This window comes from Ovis canadensis, chromosome 13 (genome assembly GCF_042477335.2).
Source record: "Ovis canadensis isolate MfBH-ARS-UI-01 breed Bighorn chromosome 13, ARS-UI_OviCan_v2, whole genome shotgun sequence".
Classification (NCBI taxonomy): domain Eukaryota; kingdom Metazoa; phylum Chordata; class Mammalia; order Artiodactyla; family Bovidae; genus Ovis; species Ovis canadensis.
The window spans coordinates 38,883,105-38,905,688 of NC_091257.1; the positions used below are offsets into that span (position 1 = coordinate 38,883,105).

General features: G+C 49.9%; 1 protein-coding gene across 1 annotated transcript; it reads left to right on the forward strand.

Annotated features, from left to right (window-relative positions):
- Positions 1-14,851: 14,851 nt before the first annotated feature.
- Positions 14,852-16,821, forward strand: PTF1A (pancreas associated transcription factor 1a). Its single transcript, XM_069548853.1, has 2 exons — positions 14,852-15,851; positions 16,258-16,821. The coding sequence occupies exons 1-2, from the start codon at positions 15,074-15,076 to the stop codon at positions 16,458-16,460; spliced, it is 981 nt and encodes a 326-aa protein (XP_069404954.1). The 5' UTR covers positions 14,852-15,073; the 3' UTR covers positions 16,461-16,821.
- The last annotated feature ends 5,763 nt before the right edge of the window (positions 16,822-22,584 follow it).

Genomic DNA, 22,584 nt, shown 5'->3' on the forward strand with positions numbered 1-22,584 from the left:
GATGGAGGGGATGTCCTATTCTGGAGGGGATGTCTTACAATGGAAGCTTTTTGGATTAATTCTTACTGCAAAGCACCCAGAAAGCATAATATCATCCTTCCACACCCTCCCTTCTTCTCTGCTCATACCTGCCTGGCTGAAGAGGAAAAGTGTTCCTTAAGGACTGGGGAGCTGTAAGGTCAATGACAATAGAAATCTCTCACGTCGCTCTAAACCGGGGCAGGGAAAAGTCATAAAATGGATACCGGTGTGCAGAGCTCAGCTTCCCCCAGGACATCTCAACACTCTTAGCAGTCTCTGCACATTTTCCTAGCTCCATCTTGGATTTTTAGAGTGGGTTTGTAAAATGTTTGAAAAAAATACAAGGAAGACGAAAAAGCAGGAAGACATTCTACCATAAGGTCAATGCTGGGAAATGGGTTTCCAAGGCTGGCTGAAGGCTACATAAAGGTGAGATTCAAGGTTCTTGAGGCAGTGTCTGATGATCCCCCAAATAGTGACTGCAATAGGCTACATGGTAAGAACTCAGCCCTGCGATGGATGGCATTACCTTTCAAGGGCACTAATAAAATGCCAGAGAGATGACTATCTGGTAGCTATATGTTGTTTACACTTTGGTGACCTCTGACTGAGATGGATGACCCAGAAGTAATTGGCTTTTAACGGGGCAAAAAGGAAAAGTTGAAGCACTGGGCATTCTCTGAGGACACGGGTCTTGGTGGGGCATAGATGTGATCACCATAAGGCCACACCATGCCTCGCATGGAAATGTGGATGGAGGCAGGACCAAGAAAGGAGATGGGTAAAGGACCATTGAGAGGTGCTGACCCTAGCTTGCTTGCAGTAGGGTCTATAGCATCCCACAGATTTGCTGGCAAACACATCCTTAAATCACCGGAAACCATGCTATTGCAGGCCTTCCATTTTCATCAACCTATTCAGCTTCCTAGGGACATACTTCCATTCTTCTTGTGGTCAGACTCACTCAAGACTCAACTAACTCAATACTGCTCCCTTTATGAACCACCCCCGCGCCCCCCCCCCCCCCCCCGCAACCCCTCACCCTCACGCCGAGCCTTTAAACCTCAACAACAGCCCTTACTACGCTGGTTTATAATACTCTCTCCCCTCTCTCTTACTACCCTAAGAATGCATTAAGGCAGTAGTCCCCAACCTTCTTGTCACCTGGGACGGGTTTCATGGAAGACAGCTTTCCCATGGACTGAGGGGGTGGGGAGGATGGCTTCAGGATGATTCAAGCGCATAACATTTATTGTGCACTTTATCACTATTACATCAGCTCCACTTCATATCATCAGACATTAGATCCTGGAGGTTTGGGACCCCTGTCCCGTGTTAAGGCACAGAGACTCTCTCTGATCGCCAACATTTAACACAGTGACTGAACATAGTTGATGCGTAAGACATCGTTCTCAAAGAGATCAATAAATTAAGCCTTAAAACAGGGTGCCTTTACATTTTCTCAGTATTTCCACATTGCTTTTAACTTTGTATGCTTTTAACATGACATGACAATTCAGCTTGAAAAAATGTAATTGATTGGCATATATAGACTAAGAATCTCCAAAGTGAACAAGATGTTCCATTGGGATACAGGAAAACATTTAGGATACCTAATATACTCATCTTCCTAAAATTTCTTTTGGTATGGGGCATGTTTAAAAATGTAATGTGTGCATGATACATTGCTTCAGTTGTGTCCAGCTCTTGGACCCCATGGACCTTAGCTTGCTAGGTTCCTCTGTCCATGGGATTCTCTAAAGCAAGAATATTGGAGTGGGTTGCCATGCCCTCCTACAGGGGACATTCCTGACCCAGGGTTTGAACTCATGTCTCCTGCACTGGCAGGCAGGTTCTTTACCACTAGCACATACAGTGTATTAATACAGTCTTATTTCTATGCGACTTTCTATACATAAATAGATAAATTCACTGGTAGAGCAGATAATCAAAAATGGTAATGATAAGGTGTTACCGACTCAATGGGCATAAGTTTGAGCAAACTCCGGAGACGGTAAAGGACAGGGAAGCCTGGTTTGCTGCAGGCCATAGGGTCGCAGAGACAGACATGACTGAGCAGCTGAACAAAGGTGTGCTAATCCTACCCCCTCCATGGACACACAGAATACTTCTCTCTCCTCATTCGCTAACATCCCAAGTACTAACTGGGAATATGGTCACTGAACTCAAGCCCACATTTGTCACCTTCCCCCATAGCTAGATGTGGCCATATGATGGCTCAGGCCAACCGAATGTGAACTGCAGTGATATATGCCACATTCAGGCGATGGTCTTGAAAGGCACATACCCTTTCTGTTTCCTTCTTCTTGCTGGCTGGGATGCAGACATAATGGCAGGAGCTAGAGCAGCCATTTTGGACTCAGGATTTGAAGCCATGTTTCAGGAAGATAGAGCAACAAATTACAAGGAAGTTTGATCCTACCCCCTAGGCATTTAACCATCATATAAACTTCAGGTTGTTTATGCTTGGACTTTAACTAGAAAGACAAAAATGTTATATTGTCTTTATATATTTGTTACAGAAGCCAGAGCTTTATTCAGAATAATGCAAGGTTTGCAGTAAAAATAAAAGGAGATCAGTCCTGGGTGTTCTTTGGAAGGAATGATGCTAAAGCTGAAACTCCAGTACTTTGGCCACCTCATGGAAAGAGTTGACTCATTGGAAAAGACTCTGATGCTGGGAGGGATTGGAGGCAGGAGGAGAAGGGGACGACAGAGGATGAGATGGCTGGATGGCATCACGGACTCGATGGACGTGAGTCTGAGTGAACTCCGGGAGTTGGTGATGGACAGAGAGGCCTGGCGTCCTGCAATTCATGGAGTTGCAAAGAGTCGCACACAACTGAGCGACTGAACTGGACACGACTGAGCGACTGAACTGAACTGACTGAACTGAACTTTTTAAATGATTCCTTTATACAGACAGTTGGGCCTCAAGGTGAAAGCTACCGATGGTATAGAACCCTTCAGGTTTTTTCTAATATCTATGATATTACCTCTTATTCATATCATTTCCTCTTATACTTTATAGACATTTAATAAAAACTTATTCAATACTGTATGGTATACTTGAAAGTTGGTACAAGAACAGAGTATCAATGTTCCCACTATAATAGAAACAACAGGATGTTTTAACTCATCTTATTTAGGTAAACATTTTGTAATATATGCATATATCAGAAAATCACATTGGACACATTATGATGTTATATGTCAATTATATTTTTATAAAGCTTGAGGGGGGAAGGAAAAAAACCTACTGGTTAACCCACTGAGTATAGAGGGAAACAGGATGAAACTGGCATTTTTTGAGTGCCTGCTTTGTATCAGATATTTTACATACATCATTTCACTTCCCACAGCAATCCTGAAGGTAGATATTATTTCTTCCCATATCTATAGCCAATGAAACTAAAGCTCAGCAAGTTTAAATAACATATACAGTAAAACAGAACTGGAAGAAGTGGAGCAGATGCTTGAATTTGAACTCAGAACTATGTGACTCAAATTTCATGCTTGTCCATCCACACACAAAAATATTTCAAATACTTCCTCTTCTAAACTGTCAGACTCTTCTCCTGTCTCTTTCCCTTTCTAATTCTGCTCCATGTCCTTTTTACTTTACTCCCTGCCCTCTTTCCTCTCTGCCGTTTAATCCTTCACCTGAAGTCAAATACATGTATTTGATAATCACCTAGAACAGTATTCTTCAAACTTGACTCCGAATATATGTATGCATTTATATGTGTATATACACATTTATAAACACACAGATGTATATATATCCTTATATATAAGCCCCATATTCCACAGAAAAACAAAGCAAAGCAACAACAATAAGAGTGTTCATGAGTCCTGAATGTCAGCTTAAATGATCATTAAAATGAAATCGGTGAACGGTAAAGAAGAAGTGGTATATATACATGATGGAGTACTACTCAGCCATAAAAAAGAATGAAACCGTGCCATTTGCAACAACATGAATGGACCTGGCGACTATCACACTAACTGAAGTAAGCCAAAGACGAATGTATTATATCGCTTATATGTGGAATCTAAAAAAATGATACAAATGAACTTACTTACAAAATAGACTCAGAGAAACAGAAAACAAACTTATGGTAACCAAAGGGGAAAGGGGAGGAGGGACTGATTAGGAATTTGGATTTAAAATATACACACTGCTATATATAAAATAGATAACCAACAAGGACCTACTGTATAGCACATGGAACTATACTCAGTATCTCCTAATAACCTACAATGGAAGAGAATGCAAAAAATGAATGTGTGTATATTTATATAAATCACGTTGCGGTATGTACACCTGAAACAAGCACAACAATGTAAACTATTTCAATAAAAGATTTAAACAGAATTGCTTAAATATTTGCAGATATAATATTGGTATAAACTCGTTATGTGTGTTTTTCTTATATAACTACAAAACTAAACACATTAAAATAATTTTAAAACTTCAAGTCACTAAGATTCTAATTAACTTTAATTTACTGTGATACGACCTATTTGTGATGACATTTGCCCCTTACAAAGCTGACATGATGTTGGTCCCAATCTTCAGCCCACTATGGGTCTCATTCATTTCTCTACCAGTTTAATTAAACTACCATGATAGCTTTGTTTATCTAGCTTGTTTTGTAGTTATTTGGTTTCTTGGCACCAGCACAATGTCTGTATATCTTCTTTAGGCCAGAGCAATTAAAACAGACTGGCCCCACCACAGTCTTCCCTTGGAGGAGGAAATGGCAATTCACTCCCATATTCTTGCCTGGAAAATGCCATGGACAAAGGAACCTGGTGGGCTATAGTCCATGGTGTTGCAAAGAGTCGGACACGACTGAAGCAACTTAGAACATAAAGCACACACCACAGTCTTAAATATAAATTCAGGTTCAGACTCCAAGTTCAAGGTGGGGCTAAGTTTTCGGGTGGCCATTCAGGTGGACCAGAATATGATCACCCTTTGTTGTCAGCATTTTTTAAGATTATCATCTCCAGGGACTTCCCTGATGGTCTAACGACTAGACCACATTCCCAGTGGCTAATGACTCCTTGCCCCCTACGCAGGGGGCTCATGTTCCATCCCTGGTCAGGGAATTAGATTCCACATGCCAAGAGTTCACATGCCACCACTAAAGATCCCACATGCCACAACTAAAACCCAGTGCCGCCAAGTAAATAAATATGTCTAAAAAAACAGTTACCATCTATGCACGGTCACAAGATTGGGGGAAAAAGTTATAATTGGACTTCCCTGGTGGCCCAGTGTATAACAATCTGCCTTCCAATGCAGGGGACCTGGGTTCAATTCTTGGTCAGGGAAGACCCCACATGCCTTGGGGCAAGTAAGCCGGTGCAGCACAGCTACTGAGGCTGCACTCTAGAGCCCCTGCTCTGCAACAAGAGAAGCCACAGCGATGAGGCGCCCATGCATGGCAACTAGAGTAGCCCTCGTGCAGCAGATGCAGAGCAGCAAAAGTAAGTGTATATTTTTAAAAATTATAATTGACTTGTGAAGCCTTCCTTTGAGAAGTATGGATCTGCAAAAATGAGAGAGGTCCAGTGATAGGACGCTCCTCAGGAAAATCAAACTCCTGGGTATGGAAAGCGTCCCTTAGTTATGAAGAGGGAAAAGTCTATAAATATGAGCTATTATAAATACAGAGGCAGGGGCGGATTACAAAGCGACCACTTTCTGTAACAAGCCTGGCTAGTTTTTCCTTGCAGGTAAGGAAAGGTGTCTGGCTTCTCTCTGCAGGGCTGGTGAGGAGGGAGGAGTAAGAGAGGAATTCCAGCTCTCGCCCTGTTCCTGCCTTCTAGGCCCTGGTGTTTGTTCAGCTAACCAGTGTCTCTGGAGAGGACGGTGCAAATGAGAAGCAGCAGAGACGGGCCTGCGTGAACGCCCCCAGCTAAGGGCTGGCATCCTGCTCCATGCCTTCCCAGGCTTTGCTGTGGGGGCATCCTCTGTGAATGGACCACTTTTCCAGCTCCCCCCACTTCTAACCAAGAGCATTAGCAAGATACTGTCACCAGGCCTAATCCTAACTGCCTCCCAAAGCTGTCAGAACAGCTGAATAGAGATCCGGTGCTTCTTCCAGTGTCTGTGGTGAGTCAGTCTCAGTGTTGGGTGATAGATTTGTTGGTATTTGTTGTTGTTCTCATTGCTTAGTTGCTCAGTCATGTCCAGCTTTTTATGACGCTATGGACTGTAGCCCGCCAGGTTCCTCTGTCCATGGGCTTCTCCAGGCAAGAACACTAGAGTGGGTTGCCATTTCCTTCTCCAGGGAATCTTCCAGACCCAGGGATCAAACATGCATCGCCTGAATTGGCAGGCAGATTCTTGATCACTGAGCCACCTGGGAAGCCCTTGTTGATACTGGTCCACTATAAATCCAGGAGATCACATAGAGGTGGGTGAAGCCAAGAGGAATGACTCCTACTTGACTAATGACTCCTATGTATACTTAATGATCCATTCTCATCCACTCCACCAATGTTTACTGAGCCTACAAACCTGCTTTGTGTTAGTCACTCAGTTGTGTCTGGCTCTTTGTGATCCCATGGACTATAGCCCTCCAGGTTCCTCCATCCATGGAATTCTCCAGGCAAGAATACTGGAGTGGGTTGCCATTCCCTTCTCCAGGGGGTCTTCCCAACCCAGGAATCGAACCCAGGTCTCCTGCATTGCAGGCAGATTCTTCACCATCTGAGCCACCAGGGAAGCCCAACAAACCTACTGCTGCTAAATAAATAAACAGAAATGAGCAAATAAAGTCAGACAAACACTACTCTGCCTGGCGCTGAGTAGATGTTTGTATTTGTTAACTCACTTAATCCTCACAATAACTCAATGAGGTAGTTGTTGTTATTTTTTAAGATGTTTTAAAAATGTGTACCGTTTTTTAAAGTCTGTATTGAATTTGTTACAATATTGCTTCTGTTTTTTATGTTTAGTTTTTTGACCTCAAAGTTCGTAGCATCTTAGCTCCTGACCAGGGACTGAACCTGAAATCCCTGCATTGGAAGGTGAAGTCTTAACCGCTGGGCCACCAGGGAAGTCCTGAGGTAGTAGTGTTATATTAATAATTTCTTCTTGTATATGCAGGCGTGGAGGCTCAGGGATGTTGGCTAACTTGCCCAAACAGCTAGTCAGTGGCAGGGCAGCTGGAATCCAGGCAGCCAGTCTTCGGAGCCTATACTTATGAGCTCTGTGCTTCCCAGCCTCTCTGGGGGGCCAGTGGATGGTGGGATGCCCTTTTCTCTGCAACAAAAATAGGCTCAAACCTCTAGCATGGTCCAATCTGAGAGGGGTCCTGTGGTGGCAAAACCTGAGGCCTAGGGACTTCCCCAGTGGTCCAGTGGCTAAGACTGCATGCTCCCAAAGCAAGGGGCATGGGTTCAATTCCTGGTTAGGGACTAGGTCTCATGTGCCACAATTCAGACCTGGTGCAGCCAAATAAATAAATATTAAAAAGAAAAAACACCTAAGGTCTGTGTAGAGTGCTTATTTCTTGGAATGTTCAAGCATAAAAACTGTATTCCAGACTTATAGGCAACTTTTCTAAATAACTGGAATTGCTTCCCAGGTGGTGCTAGTGGTAAAGAACCCGCTTGCCAGTGCAGAAGACCTAAGAAATGTGAGTTCAATCCCTGGGACAGGAAGATCTCCTGGAGAAGGACATAGCAACCCACTCTAGTATTCTTGCCTGGAGAATCCCATGGACAGAGGAGCCTGGAGGGCCACAGTCCATAGTGTTGCAATGAGTCGGACAGGACTCAGTGACTGAGCATACACACACTTGACTGATAGTAGGCACATGCCTGCTTGAGCTGGGCACCAGCCAGCATAAGCTTCTTCAAGTACAGATTAACCTGGCTGAGGGAGAGTTTTGTTCTAGGCAGGATTTTAAGGAACAAGAATAAAATGCCACTGTAGTACCCTATGTTTTCAGGACCATTGAAAAGAGTGAAAGCTAAAGTATCAATGAGAAGAGGTAGGAAAATTTCCAAGGGAATCACAATCAGTGGTCTGCTAGGCAAGGAAGAAAGTCAGTCCACAAGCGGAACACAAAGGCTATTCTGAGAGAGACTCAACTGTGAGTTCGTAGGAGTGAGTGGTCCTTCAAGTGAAAATGAAATTATCTGATGGTGAAGTCCTACAGTCCATCATGCCACCATTAAAACCTGTCTGTTAAAGTAAAGATACGGGGAAATGGTGGTGAGAGATGGTCAAGTGAAAAGTGCAAGACATAAAACTAAAAACACCAGAGGAAAGAGACCAAAACGTTGGCAGCAGCCACGTGGAGTCTGGGGACCATGCAAACAATGCGGTGGGCTTAATGGATAATTTAAACTTTCTTTTAGGACCTCCCTGGTAGTCCAGTGGTTGAGAATCTGCCCGACAATGCGGGGAACATGGGTTTGATCCCTGCACTGGGAAGATATCACATGCTGCAGAATAACTAAGCCCGTGCACCACAATGACTAAGCCTGTACTCTAGAGCCCGTGTTCCAGAACAAGAGAAGATACCGCGGTGAGACACCTGCACACCACAGCCAGGGAGCACCCCCGCTCGCCACAACTGGAGAAAGCCCGCATGCAGTAATGGAGACTCAGCCAAAAAAACTTTTTCTCTTTTTTAAAGAAAAAGTCTATCCACTAGCCACTCAGTTCCTTTCTCAGTGAAGCTAATGTCATCAGTTTCTGGCATCTCCATCTAGAGTTATTGGATGGCTGCATAACAATGCTTTCACATATACTCACTGCCTTCTTTTTTCTTTTTTTAATGCAAAAATACTAGCTATTCTTGTTCCTTTCACTTTAATGATGTATCCTGGAGATCACTTCACATTGTTACATCCATTCTTATTCTGTTATGGAAGCTGACTATTCCACAATGCACGCATGCTAAGTGGCTTCAGTCATGTCTGACTCTGTGACTCCATGGACTGTAACCCACCAGGTTCCTCTGTCCATGTGATTCTCCAGGCAAGAATACTGGAGTGGGTTGCTGTGCCCTCCTCCAGGAGATCTTCCCGACCCAGGGATTGAACCCATGTTTCTTACATCTTCTGAAATGGCAGGAGGGTTCTTTACCACGAGTGCCACCTGGGAAGCCCAAATTTTCCACAGTATAGAACCATAATTCACTAAGGCCCTATGGATGGACATGAAACAAACAAACAAACAATACAGCTTTAAAGAGAAACAAACAGAAAAAAGCTCCAAATTTCATTAATTTTTTTTTTCCTTTTCACTGCTCACCATGGAGGCCAAAACACAGAAGTCTGATTATAATGACCTGCTATGTTTACCTTACTAAAGACCAAACACCTTTTGGAATAACAAGACTGAAGGACAAAGCTCAGAAGCTTTATTCATCAAACAAACCATGGCATGCCAGAAAACACTTATTTGGAGAAGTATATCAGCGTTTTGGTGTTTCTCCCTCCAAAGATTAATGTTTAACGATGGGAAATGCAAGAAGGAATGTAGTGGGTGTTGGGTATTGGCCTTTTCAGTCTGTTTCACGGCAGCTGCGTGCGTCCTGCCCTCATTCCCAGGTGGGACACAGCTCAGCTTCTTCTTTTTCTCTTTAAGGCTGAGTAGCTTCAGAGTGGATAATGTCTGACGGAAACCCTGGAAAACAACGCTGACCCCTCCCCACACCCTCGTGCTGGAAACCTACATTTCTGCTCTTGTGGCTCCATGTTGCCAGCTGTATCACTCCAGGGTGCTGACTGAGTCTTTCTGAATCTAACTGCTTGCAAACAATCAAAACACCTGACCAGTTCATCTCCCAGAGCTGTGTTAGCAAACAAGAGGGTCCATGTGAAAATCATATTTCATCAGCTACATTCAGTGTAGAGACAGGAGGGGCAGGAAGATGCTATGTAAGGCAAGTGAGAGATGGAGTCAGCCAGCCTGGGCGGCATTTGGTCCCCTTCTCTGACGGACCATCGTAGCCCTAGGTTTATGGCCGAGTTTCTTCTGTTCAGTGGTTGAAATAAGGAGGATGTCCTCCAGCAGCATTTTGAGGACAAGGGATAAACAGAAGTAAAAGCCCTCCAAAATGTTCATCTCCATCTTTTCTACCTTTGTATTATTCCTTCCACCCATCCTGTGATAAACATAAGGGCTTCAAACCAAACCAAGGAGCTCAGGCTAGTAGGATGGAGAAGGCAATGGCAACCCACTCCAGGACTCTTGCCTGGAAAATCCTATGGACGGAGGAGCCTGGTAGGTTGAGTCTATGGGGTTGCACAGAGTCGGACACGACTGATGTGACTTAGCAGCAGCAGCAGCAGGCTAGTAGGAAGCACAGTAGAAAGCCAGAGAGAGGGACTTCCCTCGTGGTCCAGGGGCTGAGACTCAGGGCCCAGTTTCAATTCCTGGTGGGGGAACCAGATCCCACGTGCTGCAACTAAGACTTGGCATGCCGAGACTAAAGATGCCATATGCTATAACTAGAAGAACTAGCACCCTTGTGCTGCAACAAAGATCCCACGTTCGGCAACTAGACCTGGTGCAGCCAAATTAATTGATTTAATGCAAGAAATTTTAAAAAGAAAACTAGAGAGAAGTCACTGTGGCATTGGAAGACACGGGAAGTTAATAAAGGGTAAAGTAAAGAGAAGATGAGGAAGATGATAGGTAGGCAGGGCTAGTTTAAGGAAGGCCCTTGAAGTCATGTCAAGGAGTCTGGCATCCACTAGGCCAGTCCTTTCCAGGATGGAATAAGATGGCACCTGATCAGAGTGCAATTTCTGAGTGGAAAAATCATCCATAATCTATATAGTGCGACTTTGGGGGGCAGAGAAAGTCCCATGAGCCCATATTTAATTCTGTATTCTTTGTCTGATGCTGGAAATTGCACCATTCAGTGATTCCTTTCTCAGCACATCAGAAGGTGTGGTGATATCCACAGTGTAGCAAGGACTCTGGAGAGCCAGGAAGGTGGTGGGTGTATGGTAATCTGGGCTGGCTCAGAATGGGACCCAGGCCGATTACATTGCACATCAATATAAATTCACCTTTTATGAATCTGCTCTCAGCAGCCAGTGGAACCAGCACTGGGCTGGCGTGGACTGGGATTGATAGTAACCTGCTGTGTGACCTTAGGGAACTCACCAGACTTTTCTGGGCTTCAGAGGCCTTTCAGCATCATCATTCCAATGAAGGTGGGTTGATAAGGGCCCTCAAGCGAAAAGAGAAAGTTTTCATAGAATGGGGGAGGGGAATGGTAAAGAAAGGGGAAATAAGACACTTGTGAGCACAATTCAGCCACCTGGTATCACCTTTGTGTTCAAGAGTGGGGAACGGGGACAATTTAGGTCAATGAGAAATTAACATGGACCCATTTTCAAGTTGGGAGACAGACCATGAATCACACACACCTGCTTGCAAGCACTAAGTGAGGAGCATGGGATGCTGGTGGGGAGACACCCGCACCCTATTTCTCCTGCAGGGAGGACATGTGCCAAGGAGTGTCCAGCACTGTGGAGCCACACGAAGGCGGGGCAAACGATGGAGAACCTGGAGCCCCAGCCTTTATGGCTGCTTTGCCAAGAATCCATTCTGGGCAGGAGACAGGGATCTGGGCTCCAACCCTCCAGTCATGGTTCTGAAAAGCCAAGGGAAGACTCTAGAAATGTTTTCTGGGAAAGCAAGGAGCAAGTATTCAGGTCGGTGACCCCTGAGACAGACAGAGAGCTGAGAGAGACAGAGACGATGGACACAAGGGCAGACAGACACAGCAATGCCCCCAGCCCTTGCCAGACATTCTCCTGAAACCGAGAAGCTTAAAGATGGCCTGAGGCTTCTGGCAGCCCCAAAGGCAGTGTGGTAGGAGCCTTCTGGGCCTAGGAGGACAGGTGCCTCTGAGAGACTTGAAAACAATCTCAAGGCTTCACCAGGATCTGACGCTAAAAAAAAAGTCAAGCACCTCGCCACTGTCCAACCTTAGGGGCCAGATGTTTCATACTGAGGCAGGAACAAGGTTAGTCTCTCTTGAGGACAGAGCATAGAGCAGAGAAGCTTTGGGCTTAGCAGATGGTGGAGAAACTTTTGGCTCTGGGACCAGCCCTGTCCCTCCGCCCTGAAGTACCTGAAACCTTGTGTTCTTGATTCCACACTCCCCCACTGCCTAGAGGACCCGGGGTGTGCACAACTGGGGCGGGGGTGGGGTGGGGTGGGGTGGGGTGGGGTGGGGTGGGCGGCAGTGCGGGGGAGGAATGAGAGCTGGAGTCTGTAGACAGCTCTGTCCCAGCCATCTCCTCCGCCAACCTGTTGCTTCGAGAGGCAGAGGGCAGCCATCCACACTGTTGTGACCTCCAGTGACCCAGAGAAAATTCCCTTTATTATCAGTGAAGCCTTTCTTCTTTTTAGTAGAGAAAAGAACAATCATGTCTTACTTAAGGACAGAGTGTGTGTGTGTGTGCATGGGTGTGTGTGTATGTGAGCATGCCAGCCCACACCAGCACCCCAGTATCAACATCTGCAGGCCTGACCCTTGCTTCCCCAAAGGACCAGTCAGCAGACAGTTCTCTAAGGGAAAAAATGGTGGGGGTAGGGAGGGAAAGGGCAAGGAGGGATCAAGTGACTATCTTTTCTTTTCCTCTTCCTCCAGGCTCATCTATGCAGCCCTAGGAGCTGCCCAGAACCTCCACACTAGCTCTGCTCAGCTTCACAGGACAGTAAACTTTCCCACCAGCACTGGACGTGCCCATAGTTCACTTGGGTGCCCAAGGTAAAGTTCTGGGCCCTTCTATAAACTCATCAAGCATATGGAAGATGATTTTCTGTGGACTCTGACTGTTAAAATCACACTGGGTATAAAGATCCCCCAAATATACCCTTACAGACTCCCTGTGTCCCCCAGCCCCTGCTCCCTGACATATGCATGACACATTTTCTCAAGAGCCATCTGTATCCATCAGAGAAGGTGTCTCAGCCTCTTAAAGAGAGCCTATGTAGGCTGGAACCCCAGTCTTTCCTCCACTGAATGATTATCAATACTTCGGATAAGGCTTTGAAGTCTGGTTATTCTCTATGCCTCAGATTGATCCAAGAGCTTGTCCCTACTGGGTTTTAATCTAACCAAGGGAGGGGAGGGGAGGAAGGGCCACCAACAGTTGGCTAGATCTAGGGTCTTGAACTCCTCTTCCCAAACAGCTTCCCTTTCGTTGGGGTGAGAAAGATAAATCTAAATACAGGAAATTGCAGCCCAGTCTTGAACACAGGAAAACTGTTCACATTTGCCTCAGTTTAACTTAATCACCTCACTAGGAAGGATGAGCTAACAAAGGAAAGAACTGGCTGGAAAACAGTAAGTCTTTGGGTTAAAATTCTCTGTGTCCTTGGCGGTTCAAGGTAATCTCTGGTGTTCTTATGTATCTTTTGCCCTTAACTTTTTTTGGTTTCAGGATTCAGTTAAACACAATGTAAATTTCTAAAACTAGGATGCCTGTTAAAATCGCTGTTCTATGAGACATGCTTTTGAGAGGAGTTCAAACACCCACTAGAAGAAGCCTCTGGTGGGACAAGTGTCTGAAAAAGGAAGTGGCTGACCCAGGAAGGCAATGGCTCTCTGTCTTCTGTTGAGAGAACTCGCGCGGTCGGCTGCACTTCTGAACCCTCTGGAACTTAGCTTTTAACAGAATTGCCTCGACCTTGGAAGTGTTTGTTACTTTTCAACAGAGGAATTCGTGTTGCATCGCTGTAATACTGTCATGGGCCAGAGTACAAATGTTTTGTGTTTGGTATATATATGTGTGTGTTGTTTATTTTATTTTATTTTTTTTAAGGTCGGGAAGGAAAGGAAAAAGTCGTTCAAGGATGGTCCCGGTGGTCAGTCGGAAAGGTGGGCGACTCTGGCTTTGAAAACGGTTCACACTCTGCCCATTTACTTCCATGCCCTCCCTCGGACTGCTCCAAAACAGACGATTCAACTGAGTCCCTTTGTATCCGGTTTTATTGCTCCGGACCCCTAGGGTCTCACAAGAAATGTGCCCTGCCGAGCCGCTCTCGGAGGCGGCCTCTCCAGCGTTCCCGCTTCTCCCTCGGGGCGGGGAAAGGGAGGGGAGGAGAGGCCGGCCGCAGAGCACGGGGCACCGGAGTCAGGATCCCGGGCAGCGCCGGGCAGGCGCGCGCCCCTCAAACCCGCGCCGCGCCTGGAGAGGCGCCGCATCACCTTCCAACCCCAGCGGCACACGCTGTGCGAACTTGACCAGAGTCCTGGCAAGGGTCGGCGGTGAGACAGAAGGCCAGAGGCCCGCTCGCGCTCCGGGGGTGGGGGTGGCGAAACCCACCGCCGGCACTGTCCAGGCTGCCCGCAGTCGCTGCGCCAACCCCGGAGGAGCAGCGAGCTCCGCCTGAGACGCTCCCGCCGTCCGGGACGCGGACGCGCCCCCCTAGGGCGTTTTGTGGCTGCGCCGAGACGCCGCGCGCCACTTCCCCAGCCCGGGGACGGAAGGGCCCGGCTGGGCGCAGCGCGCGCCAGCGGGCGGCGGGCGCCGGGGGCCGCAGGTGCCCTGGAGCCGCTCGCCCGGCAGGTACTCGCCGGAGGAGGGGAGGGGAGGGGCGTGAAGAGCCCCGGGCCGCGCGGCCCCGCCTCCCCTTCGCCCCGGGAGCTCCCTTCGGGAGGAAAGCCTCCCCGGCCCCAGCCGGCCTCCCGGCCCCCTCCCCGCCGGCACCCCGCTCTTGGTGATTGGCTGGCGCCGCGGGTCCCTGGCACGCGCCTGTGGATGTAGTTATAAGAATCCTCGCGTGCCGGCCCTCAGCTTCAGCCGGTCGCCACAGCCCTCCCCAACGCCGCGCGGGCGCCGTCCAGAGCGCAGCGGCCGCGGGCACTCCAGGAAGGCCGGGGCGGGGGTGGGGCGGTCCTCGTTGCCTCCCGCGCCAGACCGGGAGGGCGGGGGCTGCCCGACGAGCCCGAGCTGCAGCCGCAAACTTCCAGAGAACACCCCTACCCTAGGCCCGCAGTCCCCCGGGCCCTCGGCGGCGCAGAGCATGGACGCGGTGCTGCTAGAGCACTTCCCCGGGGGCCTGGACGCCTTCCCGTCCTCTTACTTTGACGAGGAGGACTTCTTCACCGACCAGTCTTCTCGGGACCCTCTGGAGGACGGCGATGAGCTACTGGCCGACGAGCAGGCCGAGGTGGAGTTCCTCAGCCACCAGCTGCACGAGTACTGCTACCGCGACGAGGCGTGCCTGCTGCTGCAGTCCGCGCCTCCGGCGGCCCCCCACGCACTCGCCCCGCCGCCCCCGGGGGGTTCTGGAGAGCCGGAGGACAGCCGCGGCGGCGGCTACTGCTGCGAGGCGGGGGCGCCCCCCGGCGGCTTCCCTTACTCGCCCGGCTCTCCGCCCTCGTGCCTGGCCTACCGGTGCGCCGGGGCGGCCGCGCTGTCCCCAAGGGCGCGGCTGCGTGGCTTGAGCGGGGCGGCGGCTGCGCGGCGGCGGCGGCGGGTGCGTTCCGAGGCGGAGCTGCAGCAGCTGCGGCAGGCTGCCAACGTGCGCGAGCGGCGGCGCATGCAGTCCATCAACGACGCCTTCGAGGGGCTGCGCTCGCACATCCCCACGCTGCCCTACGAAAAGCGCCTCTCCAAGGTGGACACGCTGCGCCTGGCCATCGGCTACATCAACTTCCTCAGCGAACTGGTGCAGGCCGACCTGCCCCTGCGCGGCGGCGGCGCGGGCGGCGGCAGGGGGCCCGGCGGCGGAGGGCGCCTGGGCGCGGACTGCCCGAGCAGCCAGGCCCAGAAGGTCATCATCTGCCACCGGGGTACTCGTAAGTGCGTCCGCCTCACAGCTCATAGAGGGTGCGGGGGACGGGAACGGGAAGGTCCCGGGGCGGGGGCTGGGTGAACGGACCGACCAGCTGACTGACGGACGCACAGACGGGCGGGCTGTGGGTACCGGCCACGTTGAACCGGAGTTGGCGTTTCTGAGGTTTTTCCGCCACTCTGACAGCGGCCCTGAGGGTGCGCGTCCCGGATAGACTTGCAACTTCTGGGATTGCGGGATGAGGGCGCTGGGGGCTCGCGAGGTGGAGAGTGTTGTTCAGAGTAACCAAAGACGCCTGTCTGTCAAAGCGCCCAGAAGGGGATCTCGGAGGACCGGAGGGGCAGTGCTGGGAGCAGAGTTGGACATTCACAATCTGGTTTTTTTTTTTTTTCTTCCTCTCACCCCCTCAGGGTCCCCCTCCCCCAGCGACCCGGATTATGGCCTCCCTCCCCTTGCAGGACACTCTCTCTCTTGGACTGATGAAAAACAACTCAAAGAACAAAATATTATCCGAACAGCCAAAGTGTGGACCCCAGAGGACCCCAGAAAACTCAACAGCAAGTCTTCCTTCAACAACATAGAAAACGAACCGCCCTTCGAGTTTGTGTCCTGAGAAGAGTCAGACCTGCCTGAGGACGCGCTTCCGTCTGTGTGCATATTGTACATGTAAATATCTATAATGTAAATGTAACTTAAGAATCACATTTTTCTAATGGCAATCAACTGTTTGTTATTTATCTATTTATTATCCTGTTGAGTTAATGAAATAGATGATCTCTTTTTAAATATATAATTTATATAATTTATCCTGATTTTCTTAAAATATGCAATAGTCTATGATCTTACCCAGCACCTTTGGCAGAACTCTGTATTATTGGAAGAACTCTGACCAGAAAACGTCATGCTAATTTATTGACAGATACGGTTTATTTCTAAGCAATGTTAATAAATGCTATTCATACCGTTTTCTAAAAGTTGTTTTAAACTTGATAGGTGTAGCTGTATCTTTAAATTAAAGATGAATTAACCTACTTTGTAAAAAGGAAAAAAAAAAAAACTGAATCAGAGACCCCAAACGAAGCTATACAGGAAGAGACACCTTTTAGATTTAGTTTAAAGGGAGTGGGTTAGAGGATTAGGCCTCACTGGGAGAGCCCTTCCTCTGCATCCCAGTCCTAAAACCCTAGGAAGCAAATGGGTCACGGAGTGTTTGTTGCTCTCATTCTTTCAGATGGGAAAGCTAAGGCTGGGAGACATTTGACTTATCCAAGGTCTTGGGCATCCTGCGTAATCATAGTGTATAAAGTGGACACTGTGGGTCCGGTGGCGACAGTGGGCTAATTTCTGGGCTAGCGAAGGGAAGACGCCTTTCTGCTTCCAAGGGCTGGGGAGAAGGGGTTGCTAAGCTGCCCTGTGACCCATCCCTTCTGCAGTTACAGCATCAGGTACATGGAACTCAGATATACTCAAAGGAAATGAGAAAAGCCACCAGGTTGAGGCCGGAGACCCCCCTCTCGGATGTTTCCCAACAAAACCCAGGGTCTTTGGGATAAGACAAGAAAGGAGCACGCCCTCTCTGCCGCTTCTGCAACTGGGTAATTTCTGAAATTGACTCGGTTTTGCCTCCAGCAGAATCCAGTTCTTTGAGGCAAGCAGCCTGGGGTGAAGGCGAGGCTCCGGCGGAGAGCCGCCCCCTAGCGAAGGGGAGAGGCGCGAGGGCGCAGCGGGGAGCGCCCGGGAAGCTAGGGTTTGGACTAATCTCCGAGGCCTCTAGGGGCACCTCCCTGGCCCTCAGGGAGCGCTCGGCTGCGAGCGGGAGTCTGGGCGCGCGGCTCAGAGTGCGGTACCCCGCGCGCGCTCGGACCGCGCGGGTGCGGAGCGGGAGGCGCGGAGCAAGGTCTCGCGCGTCCCGCGCGCTCTTCCTGGCTGATCCACAACGCCGGCGCCCCGCAGGCCCTGGGGAACCGAGATGCCACTCCCCGGCCCGCAGCCGCCTGGTCGGCCAAGGTACGATGGCGCATCTCCCTTGGTACCCAAGGCCCTTCCGAGGGACAATATGTCGGCAGCATGCTAATTGCTTTAACCTAGTTTCAGACCCACTGAGGGGTTCCCCGCGCGCCGCGGGTGCCATGGACGTCATCCAAGAGCAATTAAAGCGAGGCCGCGAGCCCGACCCGCAGCGCGGTCTGGCCAGACGCGCGGAGATTCTGGGTCGCCAAGCTCCCAGGAGGCCCTTGACCATGGACCCTCTCACCCCTTCCAGCCCCACTCGTCCCTCCCCCTAAAAAGATGGAGATTTCACACTGGAGGAAGAATTTGGGAACGAGAGAAAATAATTCGATTTTGTCCTGTATTAGGGCCTCATTAAACACGAAAGTTGCTTTTGCACAAGTGCTTCTATCAGGCATGTAATCTCATTACACTCATTAGAAAGTCAAATGGTAGGCAGACTTCAACTTAATTATAAGTTATGTAAGTTCTGTACTGTTTACGTCGGCTGCGTAGACCTGCGTTTCAATTGGATTAGGGGATGTGGCACTCTGCCCTTCAAACACTACCATCATTGTGATGTGGCACCTTTTATTTTGCGTGCCACTTTTTTTGTGATTCAATGCTTCAACGACACCCTTTAGTGCGGTGCAGATGAAGCGGAAGAGCCAGGCTGAGCATGTAAAACACCAGGGTCTCTATCTTGTCACTCTTCTGTCCTGACTTGGCAAGTCCCTTTAAACACAACCTTCAAAGAGACTGACAGCTTCTTTTTATTTACTCATAATCCATTCATCCTAGTGTAGCAATTCTTAAAAAAAAAAAAGCAGCGGTAGCAGCAGAACAAACATATCATTTCAGGGTCTCCTCTGGCGTCAGAGAGGCCGAGCTGCGCCCTGCTTGGTGCAGGAGCAGCTCTCCCGGTGGCAGCGCCAGGCTGGAGAGCCTCTGGCCTGGGGCAACTCTGGCCAGTAAATCCAGCCTGGCACTGGAAGGATTGTTGTGGGGGCAGCTTGAGTGGCAGGTATTCAGCGGTTCTTCTAAGTCCAGATTTTTCTTCCAACTTAAACAAAAATGCATATGAAAATAACTCAGTAAGCCAAGCTTCTGGATGGCTGTGGAGACACTCTGCTTGGCCTTCCTATTCTGAATACTCACCAGCCCCTGCCCTGAAACCCAGCCTGGGACCACCAGGAGAAAGAGTTTAAAGTCCTTCCTGGCTGCCCTTGTCCATTTAGCATAATAAAGAAGCTGCAAACCCAGAAGGGAGGCCTTTTCTGATCTCCACTGGCAAGCTGGCATTCCCTAGTGGCCCAGACTCCATTGCAAGCAGTCATGGGGTGGGGAGGCATACAAAAGAGGGTTCGGTAAAGTCAAAGATTGGAGTTTGAGGAGGGCCTCCTTTCCCCCATATCTTAGCACCTCCCACCAGACACACATCCTTAATTCCAGTCCACTCATCCTCCTGGTCTCCACTCCAGGTTCTCAGCCATTCTGCCTTGGTGTCAGAGTGCCTAGGGTTCTAGTCCATAAAAGCCCTTCCTCCCATCCCTCTCTCTCCCCTACATTTCTGGTGATGTGGAGGTCAGGATCTTCTCAATGTGGGCCTTAAGAGAAATTACATGTCACAAAAGGGCAGCTTTCCATTTTCAGAAGCTGGGAGCCAAGGTAGCAAACCTCCACATTGTTTTTCCATCAGGAGGTTCTCGTGTTGGAGGTGAGGTGAAGTGGGCTGGCTCCTGAGTGGGGGAGGAGGATACGGACAAGAAGAGCGGAGCCCTCTTCCTCATCCTGAGCTGGCTGGCCTCTGCGATGGAGCCCCCTTGTGAAGCCTCTCCCTTCCCAGAGAGGGCACACTATGGACTAATTAAAAGCCCTCATAAAGAAGTTGAATTCTGGAGCCCTTCAGTCACGTAAGGTAGAAAAAAAGTAGGTGGGAAAGAGGGTGAGCTCCGCGCCCCCCCCCCCCCCCCCCCCCCCCCCCCCCGCCCCAGGCTGGGAGCAGGGCGCACAAAGAGCCGTGTGGGAACTCCTGTGAAATCGGCTGAGGGTGATTCCCAGGACTGCTCATCTGCCAGGACCAGGATTAACGCCCCTCGGTGGAGAGGGTGTGAAGCCTCTTAAATCCATAAAATCATCCTATTTCCATTAATGGGCCTTTTCGGTGGCACCGAGTACCAGCTGCAGGGTTGAACAAACACCAGTTGAGCACTCCCTGGCGAGAACCTCTCTGGGAAGCGCCCTTGCCCTCCCTCTCTCCCTCACCCTCCCCTCCCATCGCCTCCCAAAGCCTTCTGCAGCCTGTGGGAATGGTCCTAAATAATTCCACAACCAATTGCGTTTTTTGAGATCTGGAACCACCCGGAGGAAGCGATTCCCACGACAGGGATGTGGGGTCTGGCCAACAGGTGTTCGGATTTGGCCCAGGGAGATGGGGAAACCCAGGGAGGGAGACTGGGGCTGCCAGAATGCAGGCCGCTCAGGGCCTCCCGGCTTTACAGGCCGTGGAAGCCGCAGACAATTGCAATGATATCTTTATTGCTAGGTTCATGTCCTGGGCTATAACATATCAATCCCTGTCGTGGTTCTCCAGGGTGCACCTGGTATTTCAAACTTGTTCTTTTTGTGCTTCTGGGTCCTGGGCTGCAGCTGCCTAAAACAAGCAAAGAGAGAGGCCCTTACAATGTCTCCAAGACGTGTTGGCATGGTTTGCCTGTCTTTAATGTACCATTAACTATTGTCTTTAGACAATATGGGAACTGTAAAGCATGACATGTGTTATAATAAAACACATTTTCAATGATACACTTGGACTTGAGGCTGGGGTGCAGAAAACAAACAGGCCCAAATCTTGTTTTGTCTCCCTTGCTAAGCCTACTGGCAATTAAACTTAAGACCACTGTTTCCCCCCCTCCTGATCAGCCAATTAAATTTTATGTCTCCTAATTTTTCACATAGAAAAAAAGTCTCCGTGCTGGCCCCTAAAGACATTGATTTTCTTGCTATCACCTGGCGCTCAGACCTTAGTTCCATTTATCAAGAAGGGAAACGTCAGGCGTTACATAAAGTGACTCTGTTACCATAAGGCTCTCACCATCCTGGCCTATTGTTTTCCCTTGTTAATAACTCATTACCAGGATTTAACAAATCAACCATTACATATGTTTTGTGTCTCCATATTTTGATCCGTACGATTAAGCAGATGTTACGATTGAAAATTGAAAAGTCCAAGGCTACTCTAGTCTGAAAGAAAGAGGGCAGCCTCAAACAACGAGCTAACAATGAGATTCAGAAGATCTTCAGAAAAACATTTACCACCAATAAACAGACTCCAACCTGCTCCATTTCAACCATTGTGTGCTTTGGGGGAATAATTAAGTTTAATAGGAATAGGTCTGGAGGGTTTTCAATGCCAAGACCACAGGTGCGGGGTGGCATGATGAATGATTTGCCTGATTTTTGCCAAGCTCAAGGGCTCTTCTCTTGGACTTTCAAGCAGATAGAAAATATTGTCATTTCTTTTAATTCACAGCATTACTTTCAAGCCGAACAAAGGCCGGGGCCGGGGGGAGGCGGGGGAAGGGCTCGGCTGTAATGAAGCGCCTCGGAGGCGGAGGTGCAGCGGCGGAGGCTGAGGCGGCGGCGGAGCGCGCTGCTGCGTTTGTGCGCAAGCGACTCTCCTGTGCCACACACAAAAGGCTTCCCTTTCCCCACCTTCTGCCGCCTTTCAGCCCTCGGGCCCCCGCCGAGCCGGCTCCCGGGACTCCGGGGGCCTCCTGGTCCCATCCCCAGGGCAACTCGGCCTTTGGGACATCCGCCGCTGCCGAGGCAAACCTCACCAAACTTTCCCCAAACTCGGCAGGCTGGGGAGGGACCCTAGCCGGAGGCGCGCATGCGCCCCGCCCGCTGCTCTGCGTTCCCAGGGTTCCGGAGAGCTGGGGTGGAGTCGGACCAGAATCCCCCGAGGCCCGCCTAGCCCGTGCTCCAAGGGCAGTCGGGGATCGGGAGCTGGCTGTCTTCCCTCGAGGCTGGAAGTGGCTGTCCGGCACCGGGCTCTCCGCAGCCCTGCAATCTTTGCGCATGGAAGTCTCCAAGAGGGGCTCCAGGAAGCGGCGAGCAGAGAGGGGGCCGAACGGCCTGAAGGAGGGCAGGAGATGGGACGCAAGGCTTCCTTTGGGGAGACCCGGGGTAACAACGCCCCCTGGCCGGGCGGGAAGCCCTCGGACGGCCGCCTACAGAGGGTCCCGTGGCCCGGGGCGCAGGCTGCGGCGAGCTGGTTTTGCCTCTGGGCGGAGGCGCCAGCGCAAACAGCGGCAGCGGTCGGGGCGCGGGTTTCTAGCCCGCGCCTACTTTCGGAGACCTGGGAATCTCCCCTTGCTCCACTGGGGGGTCTTGGGTTTTGGCAGACCCCCGCCGCTTCACGCCAACGCTTTCCCTGGTGGGGGGGTCGGCACCTGTTCCCAACAAGCTGTTGCGCTGACGTCGCTTTGGAGAGGCGCCGGCGCGTTGCTTGGTGGTGGTGGGCTGTGCAGAAACCCCCAGGCGCCAGGAAGAATTTAGGGTCCCTGCTAGTGAGAGGCACCCTTTCCCTGCCTCTCGTGGCACGCGGTGTGCTTCACCCCTGCCTTTGTCCCGGAAAACCAAGGCGTCCCGGGCACTTCTGCATTTGGCCGCTCTGGGGACTTCTGTATCTCTTTCTACTTTGAGTGGAAGGACTAGACGAAGGTCTGGATTAGGAACACACCACG